The following is an 18,118-nucleotide window of genomic DNA, read 5'->3' as shown; positions in this document are numbered from 1 at the left end:
ATTTTGATAAAGTAGGCCAACTACTGAGCCTGGACAAATTTATCATGTACTTTGAAAAATACTGAAGTTTATTATGTGCACACAAACGTTTATAATGCAGTAGTAGCAAAGTATATCAATCTAATCTAACATCTCTTCCATGCAAATGCTGTATGTATATTTTAGGTTTCTTCAATATAGTACATTTGTTTTACAAAAGAAAAATCTATCTATATTAGAGCTATATATTGCCGCCCCTGAGCGCCTTCCATGTAAAATCAATATCAAGACAAAGTCCCTAGTGGATTTCATGGAGAAATGCAGCAACACAAGCCATGGTAGAGTCTATACCAAAAAGAGGCAGCCTATTTAGGTGTTAAAGACTGAAAGAAAAACTAGACTAATGCAAAAATAATCTACTGGAAACAGTTAGTAAATCAGCACTCACAGGTATACAATACTCCACCATTGGGTAATTTAATTTATGGCCCTTAGCTGTACGGCCAGAAAAGAAACAGCTTTGGCAGACATCATAGTTGAAATGCTTCAGACTCCGGTACCTGTGGAGACATTAAGCAGAGTGATTAAGTCATTTACCTGAGCTTCCTAAATTTAAGTTCTATTTTTTGCTTGCTATTAAATCTCACAAGGTAAATTAGCTTACTTTCTCTCTCTTGAGTTCTTAAAAAAGCAGAGAGGAAGTTCCTCTCTGAAAGGGGGACACTGAGTTTGTGAAGCTAAGCTTAGAAACCACCGTGTTTGTCTTTATATATTAAATTGTGGGAGCATGGCTCATCTGCCTGATGTGGTTAAGGCACATCAGTTTCATAGCCAACAGCAGACCAGGGAGTGATGCTGCCAGCATCACATCCAACTGCCTTTGATTGCCCTAACCTGATAGATCAGGTGCCCGTTGTGCAGCTGGATGAACTGGAGGTGGTCTTTCCGTGTGAGATCAAGCAAGGCTTGAATTCACGATCTTCAGGACTGTAGTCAAGCGCCTACCACTGAACCACTGCATCTCTATAATAGTGCCTGCAGGATGTAGCCCCATGTCTGTGTATCTATGACACTTCGGAACACAGAACCTTGCAGAACATGAATATGCAGGGAGTAGCGGTTGGCTCGGGAGGCATAATGTGAAAAAGCAGAGATTACAACTCTACCATTTAAATCCACTTTTAAAACTCTATATTTCTTTTCATAACAACACATTTTTACAAAAATATGCCCCAGCAATCCTCCTGTGAACATCCACAATTTACCACCTTCCTTTGCATAGTAGAGATCTTCACCTATGTAGCAGCATAGCATACAAACAATAGTTAGAAGAGACAGAAATACATAGCTGATGTGTAAACTGCACCACTCTATAATACAGGAAGACACCTCCGACCCACAATTTCTCCCCCACTGTCTACTTGCTTAGGGGGATCATATTTGCTGTTGACCTATAATAAAAGCAAATTGCAATGCCCTGCTCCATCTGATACCAAGCCAGCTGCACTGCCCAACAAATGTGCTGGTGAAACTAAGGGTGCACAGCATGCACTCACTCCTGCATACCTAGACCTAAGATCCAGGTAGCCCACATAGGAGTGTAAAGGGGTTTTTACCCTTATACCTCTGTGCAGGTGTGCAGACTGGCTCAGATCTAGCCCCAGTTAGAGAAAGCAAATAAAAATAACCCCTCTAAAATATGTTGCATGTTTCTAAACTGCACTTGCACATATGATCTGGTATGTCTTGATTTCAGCTATCAGAACCCAGCAGGGGCTGCTTATGAGCTAGCCAATTCAGGCTTGCTTTGTGTGCCTTTGGTCTAAAGAAGCCATGATGTTTTGTTGGAGGGATTTATCACTGTTTTCTTTTTTCCTTCTATCTCAATTCTCGGAAGACTTCCAGCCCTACAATTTGCCAGAAGTTAAGCCTGTAGCGGTAAAGGTTGCCTGATCTTTTGGCCCAGGTTCCAAGAAATTAAAGGGAGCAGTGGAGCCGGAATCTGCGCTGTTATGATTATAGGGTAATGACTTCCAGTAGCTAAGCAGATTTAAATAAAAATGTCAAGTTACTGTGTACCAACATATGAGAGAAAAACAGAATTATCCTCTAAGAAACTTTATGCAGTAGAAACTAGAATGACTGACAGTATGCAGTGACACCTGGGTGCTGATGCTGATCAATGATAAAAAGGTGTTATAAACAAGCTGCCTTGAGTGGCTTCTGCAATAGCTCAGAGACCTAGATGGAATGGAGCATGAAAATTTCTAGTTTTAAAAAAAATAGCTTGGCTAACTTTTCCCCAGAGTTTATTTATTTATTAGAGTTTTATGACTTTATGGTGGGGTTGCTTGTGGGGCAGGGCTCAATAGCACTAGGGCTCACCTTCTGGTTTACATTTTATGTTCCTGAAAGCTCATGCTTCAGGGCTTTAGCCAAACACCTACATGGGTCAGGAAGGGATTCTCCCCTTATATCCCATGTATTCTGGTGGGGAAAGGTTTGCTCTCCTTGGCCAGGGCTCTGAGGAGGCACGGCGCATCCTCTCTCTCAGATGCTTGGCTAGCTGTTTCTTGCTCACATGCTCAAGGTCTTTCTGATCACCAATCGAGAGTTTGGGAAGGAATTTTCCCCCAGGTCAAATTGGCAGGGATCTTGGGAATTTTTTTTGTTTTTTGCCTTCTTCTGCAGTGTGAGTGTGCAGGTCACTTGCCAAGATTATCTGGGTGCACTGCACTTAATCATTCCCCTGCCATTGCAAGGGGCTCAGGCATTGGGGCATCTCAGTCCCTCTTATTCTGCTCCAGTGGCACATTACAGCTTAGTCTCCTTTGGTCTCTCATACCTACATCTAATTTCAGTTGCTAGGTTTAGTGTGCAGGTGGCGTTGGTGGCCTGTGATATACAGGAGTCAGACTAGGTTATCTAGTGGTTCCTTCTGGCCTTAAACTCTATGACTCTGACTCTGCTCCCACGCGTTTGTCCAGGTTTTGGGGTGGGGGTGGGGAAGGGGCTCTTGCTCCTCTAAGGGAATCTGAGCTACTTCCCTCATATGAGGTGTGATATGGGGTCTTGCTTTGCACTGCTGGGGGTGTCTGGAACACCTAACACAATGACTGCCCCTGGAATGTATGCAAATAATGCCCACTGGCTACCACCAGATTCAGGTGAACAGAGGGAAGGCAGTGTAGGCAACCTTTGCTTTTTTATTATTAGCGTTAGAATGGACTCCTATGGGGAGTATGAAGGGGTTGTAAAAGAAGGTGAATGGCTCGTACATTTCAGCAACTGTCAAGTCGGCAGAACAAAGGTATGTGTGGTAATGGGGCATACTGGGGCACTGCTGAAAGGGGGTGAGTGGCATTTCCTGGTTTTCAGACATTTGGATTTTGCTCAACTCATTGTTCACCAAGTGACCTTAACACTGCATTAATGTAATTTTTTAGCCCTTGCACAATATATACCTTTGTTACAACTAACAGCTCAGACAGACTAAAAGGCACTTGCCCTCAGCAAGACCAATGAAGTTCAACAAATTCATTTAGGGTTAATAGGCCAAACCAGGGATTTTTTCAGAAAGTCAAGAACAAGGAATTTTAAAAGAACACCTCCTAATGAACTCTGGCTACAAAATTTAAAAGCCTCTATTCTGATTTTTCCAAACTTCTGAAGGGAAAAAATAAAGGTATGCTGGGAGGAGATATGATGTGAAATTTATGAGGAATTGGTTTCTATTTTGGGAAAGTTGTGGGGTAGTGTTGAAAACTGGGCTCATAAAGGGAATTTCAAACTTCAACTATTGAGTCACTACCTCATTTCAATCATTTTGATCTCAGAGAGTATAAGTATACTCATAGTATATATATCTACAGTATAGTATAGTCATAGTATAACTTTTCCTAAAGCTGGACAGTTCTATAATATGTCAGATAGATTTAAATCTGCAACTGAGTGATTACTTTCGTCACCTTACAGAGATTTTAATCCTGCTAGTTTGGGCAATAATTAATGGAGGTGTTTTGTTGTTTTGTGATGCATAAGAATGTGTGTGTATAATTTATAGATTTACTTTTAAGGTACACTGATGCAGCTGTTTATATGATTTATGCAGGGCCCCACATAAAATACGGCCAGTTAGATCACTCTTTGCCATGATGTTATATAAACCTCTGGCTGTGTTGCATAAATTGCATAAAAATAGCTATTTTCCTACCATCTTCCTGCTCTCAGCTTGTCTGTCTGTCTTTTCCATCTCTGTTTTGTTTCTGTGTTTTTCCCATAGAGGGAGTTGAGTAAGATTCCTGCATTTGGGCCCTTTATTGTTGCCCTTAAAAGGATAGAGGGAGGGGCAAAAAGAGGAGATTCTTTATAGTTCAAATGAGCACAAGAATCACCTGTCCCACCAGACCCACTCTCGGAATGGGCTGAATTGTCTGAAGGGGACATGAGGGAGAGTTCTAAGAGGCAGAACCTGTCTTCTGTAGCTCTTAAATGTCACAGGTTACCTTCATGAGCACAGCAAGGTGAAGAGGAAGTGATAAGAAGATCCTAAACGTTGCTCTGTTCTAGTATGCTTTTATATGGGATCAACATATATGTATTCATTAATTACTTGTAACAAAGGTTTCAAGTGTGGTCACCAGCCTATCCAGATCATATTATTTTTGGGACTAAGTTGGAGAATGTTCACTGTCTTTCTTTTAAAATTTCCCAGGCGTCTTTTGGACAGACGTGGGAAGAGACACCCAAGTTAGATTGTGTTCAGTACTTTTGGAGAGAGATTGCTATGATGAGTCTTCTGTACAATGTATTAATGCTAGAGCCAAAATGAAGAGAGATTGCAGCTTTAGGGTATTTTAATATTGGCTAGTGTCCATTACTTTGGCATGATTTACTGGAGAGCATAATGCCAGACTCAGTGTAAAGTATAAACATGAAAATTTTTTATTATATATATATATATAAAACTTTCCTGCTGCTCAGTTCTATTTCTGATGTCTACAGAGCACATAAGCTTATATATACTTCATTCACTGTCTATTTGCCTCCACTGATGCAAAGATACCTCTGTGATAGCATTTCTGGTACACCGGTCAATCACAGAGTCCTTCAGAGTCTATCAGTACCATCTGCAGGAGGTAGAAAAATAAACTAGCTCTGGGGACACAGCAATGAAATCCAGATTCTGAGCAGCCTGAGGAGACCAAGAGGAACTCAACAGTCAGAAGGGAGGGGAGTGGCAAAACAAAGAAGGGCAAGTAAATTGGTGGGAAGATATGATCTATTATATTATTAAGAAAAACCCATAACTAGGGCCCTACCAAATTCATGGTCCATTATGGTAAATTTCACAGCCATAGGATTTGAAATTTGATAAATTTCACGTTTTCAGATGTTTAAAAATGAAATTTCACAGCATTGTAACCGTGGGGGTCCCAATCCAAAAGGAGATGGGGGGAAGAGGTATCACAAACCTCTTGTAGGGGGGTCATGAGATTGTCACCTTCACTTCTGTGCTACCTTCAGAGCTGGACAGAGCGGGGATGAGGGGATGCAGAGCTATCAGTAGCCGGGAGAGATACCCAAGCGCAGCCCTGCAGGCTAAGAGCAAGTCCTGTCCTGCCCCAGCCCTGTCCAGACTAGCACCTAGGAGCCCCTTTCCTGGGGCGCTCCCAGCAGCATAGGGAAGATCGGATCCAGCTCCACACACTTCCTCCAGCTGCAGGAAACTCTGGGGCTGCTGCCCAGTCCCAGAGTGTACTGCAGCAGGTGGAGGCACCCGGAGGTAGGTCTAGTCTCCCCCACCCTCCTGAGCGGCTGTGCAGGGGGATATCCCTCTCCAGCCCAGCTGGAGCTAGGAGCCCCCCTTTGCTGGGGTGCTCCTAGGAACAAGGAGATATCGGATTTCATGGGGAAGGGCTTATTTCACAGTCCTTTCACGGCCATGAAATTGGTAGGGCTCTGTCCATAAAATTCTGTACCAATTCCACTCTTCTTACCTGAAGCCAACAATTGGACATTCCTTGCAGATGTTGCACTTGGCCTGGTGTTTTGCTGTTTCTGCAGCTGCCACTCGGTGCAGAACTGGTAGCCATACCATAGACTGCGGCTCCAAACGCATCCAGTCTATAAACTGCTTTACGCTAATTTCTGGCTTATTGTGATTCTGGTGAAGGAAAACCAAAATATAACAATAAAATCTTAAAACAAGATTTTTTTTCCATCACTCTATTTTAAAACCAAAAATCAACCTAGCTGTAGGCACTGCACAAAAAATCCAACAATATAATTATAAATATGAGATGTAAGCCACAGCCTTCCTTAAATTTCAAGCAAAGGTGAACTAATAAGGTGAGCCTGTAAAAAAGAAGGAAGAAAGCTGAAAAGGTAATAAATTCGGGGCTACCAGTAATTCATACTAAAAATTATCTTTGGGTATGTCTACACTACGAAATTAAGTCAATTTAATAGAAGTCAGTTTTTTAGAAACTGATTTGATACAGTCGATTGTGTGTCCCCCCACTAAGCGCATTAAGTTGGCAGTGTGCGTCCACAGTACCAAGGCTAGCATCAACTTTCAGAGCATTGCACCGTGATAGCTATCCCACAGTTCCCGTAATCTCCGCTGCCTATCGGAATTCTGGGTTGAACTCCCAATGCCTGATGGGGCAAAAACATTGTCGTGGGTTGTTCTGGGTACCTTGTCAGCCCCCCAGCCCCCTGTGAAAGCAATGGCAAAAAATCGTTTATTGCTTTTTTCCTGGTTACCCATGCAGACAACATTACCATGACACGCATGGAGCCCGCTCAGCTCACTGTCACCATATGTCTCCTGGGTGCTGCTGGCAGATGTGGTACTGCAGTGCTACACAGCTGCATTCCCTTGCCATGGCTTGCAGATGGTGCAATACAACTGCTAACCGTCGTCACTGTCCCATGGGTGCTCCTGGCCGACCTCGGTAAGGTTGGTCAGGGGCGCCTGGACAGACATGGGTGCTCCTGACTGGCCTCGGTGAGGTCGGTCAAGGGCTCTTGGACAAAAATGGGAATGACTCCAGGTCATTCCCTTCTTTAAGTTTTGTCTAATGAAGGAGATTCAGTCCTGCCTGGAATATCATGCTAGCCGGGGGCTTCTGCCTTGTGCGGTCACACCTACCCTTTGCTCCCATGGCTCATGAAGCCTGGACAATAATAAGGAGCAGTTCAACTATAGCCTGAGGGAGTGCAGAATGGTGGTAGAATGCGCCTTTGCACGTTTAAAAGCTTGCTGGCGCAGTTTACTGACTTGGTTAGACCTCAGCGAAACCGATATTCCCAGTGTTATTACTGTTTGCTGTGTGCTCCACGATATCTGTGAGAGTAAGGGGGAAATGTTTATGGTGTGATGGAAGGTTGAGGCAAATCTCCTGGCCACTGATTATGCGCAGCCAGACACCAGCGCAGTTAAAAGAGTGCAGTAGGGCACGCTGTGCATCACAGAAGCTTTGAAAGCCAGTTTCATGACTGGTCGGGGGCTACGGTGTGAAGGTTCTGTTTGTTTCTCCTTGATGAAAACCCGCCCTCTTGGTTCACTCTACTTCCCTGTAAGCCAACCACCCTCCTCTCCTCTCCTCTCCTCCCCTCCCTTTGATCTCCGCTTCCAGAAGCAATAAAGTCATTGTTGTTTCAAATTCACTTATTCTTTATTAATTCATCACACAAATGGGGGGATAACTGCCAAGGTAGCCTGGGAGGGGTGAGGGGAGGAGGGAAGCACAGGGGTAGGGTGGTTGTAGGGCATCTCCTAGAATGGCATGCAGATCATCATAGATGTAGTATGTCTGGGGCTCTGACCCGGAGCGGCCGTTTGCCTCTCTGGTTCTTTGGTAGGCTTGCCTGAGGGGGAGGGATAGCTCAGTGGTCTGAGCATTGGCCTGCTAAACCCAGGGTTGTGAGTTCAATCCTTGAGGGGGCCACTTAGGGATCTGGGGCAAAATCAGTACTCAGTCCTGCTAGTAAAGGCAGAGAGCTGAACTCAATGACCCTTCAGGGTCCCTTCCAGTTCCAGGAGATATAATAATAATAATAAATTGGAGATAGATATAAGTTTCATGCGGCACTGCTGCAGGTCCCTGTTATAACCTCTGTCCTTCATGCCCTTGGAGATATTTTCAAATATTCCAGCATTTCATCTTTTGTAACGGAGTTTGGATAGCATGGATTCGTCTCCCCATGCAGCAATCAGATGCAGTACCTCCTGTTCAGTCCATGCTAGAGCTCTTTTGCGATTCTGGGACTCCATGGTCACCTGTGCTGATGAGCTCTGCATGGTCATCTGTTGAGCTCGCACGCTGGCCAAACAGGAAATGATATTCAAAAGTTCACGGGGCTTTTCCTGTCTACCTGGCCAGTGTATCTGAGTTGAGTGTGCTGTTCAGAGTGGTCACAATTGAGCACTCTGGGATAGCTCCCAGAGGCCAAAACCATCAAATTGCACCCACACTACCCCAAATTTGACCTGATCGGGGAGGAGTACAGAAGTTGATTTTAAGAGCCTTTTAAGTTGACAAAAATGGCTTTGTCGTGTGGACAGGTGTAGGGTTAAATCGATCTAACACTACTAAATTCTACCTAAACTTGTAGTGCAGATCAGGGCTTTGAAATAAACATTTTTTTTAGAAGGAATTGGAAAGTCAAGGGAAAGCAAGATCTGCACTGAAAGGCTACCTTGTCTGTGATGTAAGATGTGGCGACATGCCACCGAAAAAGCATAAAGTATTTGAGTGTAATTACTCATCATGGTGAGGCTAAAAGAAGTGATCTACAATGTTTAGGATTTTTTAAAAAAATAGCCAACGTTGTTAATTTAAACAAACATGTAAAAATTTAATATAATTAATAATTTAAAGTAAATCTATAGGCAGCCAAAATATTATCACACTTGTTCCAGGTGGCAAGCAAACATGCTTGTGAAGTCTGAATATGTTGAAATCAGTGGAGAAATCTTGATAAAATGGAAATATATTAATCATATTTTATGATCATAAAGGATCTGTGCTGCTGTTCTGAGTTCATGGCAAGATAAATCAGACACAGCCTAAAAAACATCAATGGTAAGTAATAATACATGACCAAAAGTGACTCCAAGATTTTTAACCTATTCATTGCCCAAATGAATCCCTCTCAGTAAGTGGGAACGCTAAGGAAGACAGTAATAATGAGCTCTACCATCGGTAAGACATTTGTTTTCACAGGACTAAGGACAAGATAGCTCTGACACATCCAGCTGAAAATATCATCCAAGCACTCCTCTAGAGCAGAGGCTTACCTGGCAGGGTCCACCCGACAAGAGAGATGTAACTTTATCATCAACCACATAATGATACCCTAGTGTGTGTTTAAAGATTATCTTGCCAGAAGGTATTATGCATACACTGAAAATCATGGGATATGAGATTGATCCTTGAGGGACAGCACATCAAATCCCTTAGTGGTGACACACAAAAAGTCCATCACCACCAACTGAATCCTCTCTTCTAGAGAGGACTTGAACCACTTGAGGCCAGTAACAGACACACTAGCAATAACTCCTATTTACTGAAGCAGTAGTATGAAAGCTTAGGAGAGGTCCATGGGGGCCAATCTGCAAACTGATCTTGATCTTAATCAACAGATTACTCATGAAACTAATTCACAGATTCCAAAGCCAGAAGGGACCATTGCTATATAGTCTGACCTGTATAACACAGGCGATAGAACCTCCCCAAAATAATCCCTAATCAACATGGTCTTAATTCCAAAGGAAGACCAGAACCCACACTGGAATCTACCACTTATCTCTTATAAAACAGTTTATACCACTCAATCTTTCTAAGCTCTGAACTAGTAACAAGGGAAGAAAGCACAAAAATGACTGGGAAAAAAATCCCAGAAGCTGCAATAAGGAAAAGTAAAAGAAGAGATGTTGCTTCTCTTCCAACGAAGTCTTCTAATATTCTCTTTTGTAGGATTTAATAAAGTCACTATACTATTAAATGTCTGACATTTCACTTACGGAGACTGATTTATATACAGCATAGTGACTTCTTAACCCCTATCTGAGTCTTAGCATTGCTCAAAGGCAGCCACATTCACAAAAAAAAATAAATGCAACCCATGTAATTATCACTACAAAACAGCTAGAGCCTTGGGCATCCTTTACAAATTCATAATTTGGTTGCGTTCCATTAGAACGTCTTCTCTTTCCTCCTATCTTCCCTAAAAAGACAGACATCCCTGCAGCCTAATCAACATCCTGCATGCAGCTGAACTGCAGTCCTGTACTATGATCTGTCTGTTGTATAAAGACTCCAGACATATAAATGACTATGTTGCAAACACTGTGAAATTGCCAGCTCCCTTGTCAAAAAACTAACACTAAGTCATCTCCTGATATGTAGGGTCAAAATTACTAACAACATCACTCCCCTGAACTGCTGAGATGAAGCCTTGTTCCAGCAGAAGAAAGCCTGTTGTTCCCACAATATAAGGCTGCCCAGAAAATGTAATGAAGGGTAACTGCTACCATAAGTTTTAATAGGGCTGAAGGCTGCCAAGACTGCCATAAGCCTAAGGGTTTTAAGATAAATTCAGATGCACTCAGTATAATTTTGTGGATCTTTTCCTGCACTGATAAGTCATTCACTGGAGTTACCTTTTAACAAAATCCTCAGCTCCTTGTTTTCTAGAGCATGCAGGTCTCTGAATAAAACTTAACTGATGCATATGTTTTTAAACACCCATCTGTCTATTTTGTATATGGCCTTTTAAAAGTGGAGATCAGGAGCATACTGTACTTCTGAGAGGAAGGATTGTTCAGTGGTCAGGGCACTAGCCTAGGATGTGGGAGACAGAGTTCAATGCCCTTCTCTGCAACTGACTCTGTGATTCTGGGGGTATGTCTACACTACGAGATTATTCCGATTTTACATAAACTGGTTTTGTAAAACAGATTGTATAAAGTCGAGTGCACGCAGCCACACTACGCACATTAATTTGGCGGTGTGCGTCCATGTACCGAGGCTAGCATCGATTTCTGGAGCATTGCACTGTGGGTAGCTATCTTATAGCTATACCATAGTTCCCACAGCCTCCCCACCCATTGAAATTCTGGGTTGAGATCCCAATGCAAAAACAGTGTTGCGGATGATTCTGGGTAAACGTCGTCTCTCAATCCTTCCTCCGTGAAAGCAACGGCAGACAATCATTTCGCTCCCTTTTTCCCTGGATTGCCCTGGCAGACGCCATAGCATGGCAAACCCATGGAGCCATTTTTGCTTTCACTCACTGTATGTGTACTGGAGTGCGGTACTGCAGTGCTACAAAGCAGCATCATTTGCCTTTGCAAGGTAGCAGAGACGGTTACCATCCCTATTGCACCATCTGACATTTTTAAACTGGCAATGAGATGATGGTTATCAGTCGTTTTGTACCGTCTGCTGCTGTCATGGGTGCTCCTGGCTGGCCTCGCTGAGGTTGGGCCGGGGGCGCACATGGACAAAATAGGAATGACTTCCACGGGTCATTCCCTTCTTTATGTTTTGTCTAAAAATAGAGTCAGTCCTGCCTAGAATATGGGGCAAGTTACTAGAGAACCAGAGAGCACAGCCGCTCCAGGTCAGAGCCCCAGAGATCCTGCAGAAAAATATGAGCTGCATACCATTCTAGGTGCCCCTGCAACAACCCCCCGTTGCTTCCCTCCTCCCCCAACCCTCTTGGGCTACCATGGCAGTGTCCCCCCCATTTGTGTGATGAAGTAATAAAGAATGCAGGAATAAGAAACATGACTTTTTAGTGAGATTAAAATGAGGGAGGAAGCCTCCAGCTGCTATGATAGTCCAGGAAGAACATTAAGTGGTTGGGTGGTGAGAGAGCACAGCCTCCCACTGCTATGATAATCCAGTTAGTACAGATCTTTTCTTTAGCCATGAAGGGCGGGGGCTGATAGAGCTCATGTTCAGTTGCTATGTGAGGATGGTTACCAGCCGTTCTGTCCCATCTGCCGGGAATACCATGAATCATTCCCATTTTTACCCAGGCGTCCTCGGCCACCTCACCGAGGCAGCAGGAGCACTCATGGGCTGATGATGGATGATGGATAGCAGTCATATTGTACCGTCTGCCACTGGAAGGGATGCTGCGTGTTCAGTGTTGCAGCACCTTGTCTTACGGCAGCATGCAGTAGACATAGGGTGACATTGAAAAAAGGCAAGAAACGTTTTTTTCCCTTTTCTTTCGGGGGGGAGTGGGAGAAGGGTGTAAATTTACGAATGTATACCTGAAACACCTGGGAATGTTTTGACCCTTCAGGCATTGGGAGCTCACCAAGAATGCAAATGCTTTTCGGAGACTGTGGGATTAGTGGAGTCCTCAGTACCCCCTCCCTCCATGACTGTCCATTTGATTCTTTGGCTTTCAATTACACTTATCACACAGCACTGTGCTGTGGACTCCATATCATAGCCTGGAGATTTTTTCAAATGCTTTGGCATTTCGTCTTTTGTAACGGAGCTATGATAGAACAGATTTGTCTCCCCATACAGCGATCAGATCCAGTATCTCCCGTACGGTCCATGCTGGAGCTCTTTTTGGATTTGGGACTGCATCGCCCCCATGCTGATCAGAGCTACACGCTGGGCAAACAGGAAATGAAATTCAAAAGTCCGCAGAGCTTTTCCTGTCTACCTGGCCAGTGCATCCAAGTTCAGATTGCTTTCCAGAGCGGTCACAATGGTGCACTGTGGGATACAGCCCGGAGGCCAATATTGTCAATTTGTGGCCACACTAATCCTAATTTGACAATACTGATTTCAGTGGTACTCCCCTTGTCGGAGAGGAGTACAGAAATCGGTTTAAAGAGCCCTTTATATCAATATAAAGGGCTTTGTTGTGTGGCTAGGTGCAGGGTTAAATCGGTTTAACGCTGCTAAATTCGGTTTAAACGCGTAGTGTAGATCAATGGGTGAGTGACTAAGCTTCTCTATGCCTCAATTCCCCATCTGCAAAACTGGGATAATAGTACTTCCCTATCTCTGAAAGATGGTGTGAGGATAAAAATATTAAAGACATAAGTGCTTTGAGATCTACTGATGAAAATTGCTATATAAGAGGTATTATTATTATTTTCAGTATGGCCATTATCCAAATACAGCCTCGGTCAATAATTTGACTCATTTTCCATACAACCCACGAAGAGAAAACAAAACCCTTTTAAAGACATTTCAGATGTCTTAGATGGTTTTGACACAACAAACCCTGCATCTTGGCAGGGGGTTAGACTAGTTGACCCTTGTGGTCTCTTCTAACTCCGATGTTCTATGATTTGTGCGAAAGACAGACAGAAGAGTCGTGGTTACCACCTTAAAATGGGTTTTAAATGTGTTATTATAGAGTACGCCCAGTCCATCTTTTTTCTTTACTACAAAAACAACCCTTACATTGTAGTTTTGCCATTAATCGGAGCTACAGGTGTTACTGAAAATCATACCACTTATCAAAGTATGTAACTGCGGATTCAGGTGTCTGCCTTTACAAATCCAAGTTTAAAAATTTTGGCCCATAGCTGAAATACTTTAGAGAAAATAAAAATGTGTAAAATTATTTTTTCACATCTGTAATAGGTATGTCTTAATATAACTCTAATGCATAATTCTTTTTTGTTTTCCACGGTGATCCAGTCTATACCTTGAAACCACTGATATATTTTAATGCTTGATCTTTCTTCTGTTGGTCTTCCATGAAAGAGCTTCATTTAATACTCATTCTAATTACATATTTGGATGAAATATACTGTGTGCCTTTTATTATTTTTACACTTTACTATGAAGAGACTGTCTGCTAATTCCACAGCTGATTTTGACCTAAATAAAGTTTGCGAATATATAAAGAGGTATAAAACAAAAAGATACAGCGGACACATTTCATACATAAAGAACAGTTGATGATCTTACCTGCTGGAAGCAACTACGGACACTGGGTTCAATATTACTGCCACCAAAAGCTGCTACTTCTCCAAGCTGCCGCGGGATCTGGATGGCATCATGAAGCAGAAGGCCAAGCTGCCTCTGGTCACACATTTCTGTAGGCCCTGCCACTTCCTTAAAGAGATCTGCAATATAGACAATAGTCGATGGCTCATATGGGGAAGTCATTTTAGTCTCAGTCTGCTCTCCGCCCCCCCCCCCCCACTTCAGCTCTATGGGTTTAATGACTATTTCCTATTCCAAATGTAATTAAAATGGGTCTGATTCTCCCATGGCTTACAACTGTTTTATCCTAGTGTAAATCAATTCACTTCAATAGTATTTTTCCTGATTTACACTGGCGTAAATGAGGATAGAATCAGACCCAGTAAGTGTAGTTTATGCTGTTTATTTTAATATTCTTTACAACAAGAAGTGGAATAAGCACTACTGTATTGTAGCTCCCAATTTACAATCAATCAACTATTTGATAAAAATGGGGGAAATACCACAAAACAAAATATAGGCAGGTGCGGCTCTAGGCATTTTGCCGCCCCAAGCACGGCAGGCAGGCTGCCTTCGGCGGCGTGCCTGCAGAGGGTCTGCTGGTCCCGCGGCTTTGGCGGACCAACAGACCCTCCGCAGGCAAGCTGCCGAAGGCAGCCTGCCTGCTGCCCTCGCGGCGACCAGCAGAGCGCCCCCTGTGGCTTGCCGCCCCAAGCACCCACTTGGCGTGCTGGTGCCTGGAGCAGCCCCTGAATATAGGATTAAAATAAGACATTATATAATATTTATTTTTGCAACACTTATAAAGTTTTCTGGGTTATCACAGGAATCATTCTGTATATCTGACAACATTTTATGCTAAAACTTGAGCTATCAGCAGGTGAGAATGCAATAGAAGAAAATTTGCATCTGGGAGCAGTCAGACGTGGTACATACACAAGCTGAAAGATTTGAGAACCAGTCAACTGCTCACTGATCTATCTACAGCTACTTATGTTACACCCTGGATAACCACATCCTTCCACACACTTTCCTTTCACTGGTTCCTCTTTTCCTGTGGCATGTCAACCCCTGGGGCATAACTAGGAGTATTGGGATGATATTAAGAAAAGAAAAACTGAAGCTGAAAAAGGTCAGGAAAATAGTTCCTGATAGTGAGACCTATTGGACATTGTAACAGTTTTTCAAGGGAAATGTTGGAAGTCACTTGAATCATTTAAAATCAAGAAAGACAAGCTTTGCAGAATAGTTTGTCAGCAACAATTTTGCACTGACTACTGAATATGGATTAGATGCAAATCAAACAGGTGTCTTCCGTTTCTCAGTTATATAAATTCCGAGCACTCAGGAGATAATTGCATTAGCTGGATGTTTCTGCTTAAATGATCAGCAACTAAATAATTAACAGGGTGACCATTTAAACTATTACTTAAAACTTTAGCTGTTGAGATTAATGGAGCAGTGAAAAAGTCTCAGAGCTGTTTTTCCAGGGTGCTGAACAGAGTCTCAAAAGGAGAGCAATGTAGCAATTCATATTCACTCAAAAAGTTTTTTTCACAGCTAAGAAATTGAAGGGTGAAATCATGGACTTCGTAAAGTTGATGGAGGTTTTTCCTCTCTATTACCAAATTATTCTCTGTTCCCAAATGAGGTCTTTCATACTTTTTCATTAAAAAAGAATCTATTTGTACAGTTTTCCATATATTGCACCTCTCTTATCATAACACATGTGTTGTTTAAGAATGAGCATAGTTAAAATCCCATCTGACTATATTTCTGACAGAGAAGCAGGAAGAATATGTTAGCAGGCGTAAGCACTTTTATAAAAATCAGGCACAGATGTTTTTTTGGTGGTTGGGGGTCATAAGAGGAATTTCAACAAAGGGACATCTGGATTATCAACTGCATTTTGGGAATTTTTATGTATTTTTTGCTAGTTCTGGCAACCGTGTCTTAGGCTTTCAGAGTCCCGGCCAGTTTTCTAGAGAACAGCAGTTGGAGTTGTTTTTGTAGCAACTACGGGTCAACTTCGCAGAGCTGATGGCAGGACAGCTAGCTCAGCCCCCCTGAAGTGTTTCTGCTGGTCTCTGTGCATACTAAAAGCTGACGCAAAAGCAGGAACAAGGTACAATGGCTTGGCAGTGACTAGGAGAAAGGTGGAATAGCACATCTTCTCAAATTCTAACCCTTCCATTGATGGGGGGTAAAAAGATGAATTAAGAGTGAGTAGGGGGAGAGAAAGGTGATCAGACGATGGTGATATAGGTAGGAGATTAATTTTTTGCAAACTGTATTTGTTTAAATCATTCACAAATCCTCCCTGTGAATAACTAACCCAGGGAGACTGACAGTGTTGAGGCCAAGTGTAGAGAGAAGTCAGGGGCACTCAGCACCAGCAGCTGGTCTGTGTTCTGCTGGGGAAAGGAACCTCCTGAATCAAGAATACAACAAGCCAAAGCTCTAGCACTGTCTGACCAAACTGACTTCAGCTAGCCTGGAAACAGGAACCCTGACAGGTGAAGATGCGGCAGTGGTTCTGGTACTGAGTGGGGGCAGCAGGGGACAGTAAGTTGATAGTAGTTCTGATGGGGAACACACTGTGTCTGTTACTTTAGTAGATGAACCCATCAATCACTCTCTGAGGATTCCACAACCCATAGACTCTAAGAGATCGTGTGTAGGCTGAAACCAGTAAGTAGTTTAAACTGGAAAAAAAAAAAAGGTTCCCCTTCATCAAGATGGGCAGGAAAGGTGAGATGAGGAAGCTGAGAGCTTAGACATATTAGAGGTATAGGGGAACCTAATCTAATACTCCCAAATTCCTGAGAATGCACACACAGTGTTCTGATTAATACAATTCTGACCTAGCTTACTGGAAGAAGAGTCTTTGAAGAACTATGACCACAGGTTGGTAACTACAGTGCACACTAGGCAGTGCAAGAAAGTTTGTTCAACAGTTTATCATTTCCAGTAAAAATTCCACCACAAGTGTGTTGTCTGTGTCTTTTGCTAGCAAAGATTGTGGAGCCATCAAATTACATATTTAGCACTGTCAAATCACAGCCATTCAAGCAGCTGCAAAGAGGCCAGTGATAGAGACTCCACAATTACAATGAAATATGGCCTTCGGTAGAAGCATAAAGAGAGAAAAATGTATTTAAGACTAATTTAATTTGTTCATTCTGAACCAAAAGCAAAGATCTTTCAATGAACAGCCTTCCTCGTGGCATCCCAAATTCTACAGTTCCTGAGCACTGCACGGCATCGTCCCAAAATCCAAGGAAACAGTAATTGCATCTGACGAAGTGAGTATTCACCCACGAAAGTTCATGCTCCAGAAGTCTGTTAGTCTATAAGGTGCCACAGGATTCTTTGCTGCTTTTAGTAATTTTCAGATTTTTTTGTCAGTTTTTAAACTTGTTTCAATTGCCATTCACACTTAGCCTCATATCCTGGGGATGAGTTCCAGATTCACTTAAGCATGTTCTTAACTCTACCTCTATTCAAGAAACCACAAAGGCAAGTGCTTAAAGTTAAGCATAAGGATTTTCCTGAAAATTGATGCTTTCTTGAACTGGGGCTTTAATTGTGTACTCTTTTTTCTTAATACAACTAGGAATTCTATTTGATAAAGTTTCTTCCTTATATCACCTACACAAATCCATAGTCTTGAAAAAAGCAACAGAGAGAGTCCTGTGGCATCTTTAAGACTAACAAATGTACTGGAGCATAAGCTTTCGTGAGTGAATACCCACTTCATCAGACGCATGTAATGGAAATTTCCAGAGGCAGGTATAAATATGCAGGCAAGAATCAGTCTGGAGATAATAAGGTTAGTTCAATCAGGGAGGGGGAGGTCCAGACTGATTCTTGCCTGCATATTTATACCTGCCTCTGGAAATTTCCATTACATGCGTCTGATGAAGTGGGTAATTCACCCATGAAAGCTTATGCTACGTCTTTTAGTCTTAAAGGTGCCACAGGACACTCTTTGCTTTTTACAGATCCAGATCAACATGGCTACCTCTCTGAGTCTTGCAAAGAAAACTGGGAAGCAGTTTAATTATATCAGGAATTGCTAAACCAAAACAGATTTTCAGCATGCATCTGAGTCAAAGCATTCTTAACTGTATGGGACATGAACTTGGCTTTAT

The 18,118-nt window shown here is 42.6% G+C and overlaps 1 protein-coding gene across 1 annotated transcript in view; it reads right to left on the bottom strand.

Annotated features, from left to right (window-relative positions):
• The window catches only part of UTRN (utrophin), a 615,035-nt gene that overhangs the window by 68,999 nt on the left and 527,918 nt on the right, over positions 1-18,118 (bottom strand). Inside the window, 3 exon segments of the mRNA XM_075064018.1 lie at positions 428-539; positions 5,979-6,145; positions 13,947-14,104. Coding sequence (XP_074920119.1) covers positions 428-539; positions 5,979-6,145; positions 13,947-14,104 — 437 coding nt within the window.

The sequence above is a fragment of the Chelonoidis abingdonii genome, chromosome 3, assembly GCF_003597395.2.
Source record: "Chelonoidis abingdonii isolate Lonesome George chromosome 3, CheloAbing_2.0, whole genome shotgun sequence".
Lineage (NCBI taxonomy): Eukaryota > Metazoa > Chordata > Testudines > Testudinidae > Chelonoidis > Chelonoidis abingdonii.
Note: the sequence above shows the minus strand (reverse complement) of the source record. Positions and strands in the feature narration are given on the sequence as shown.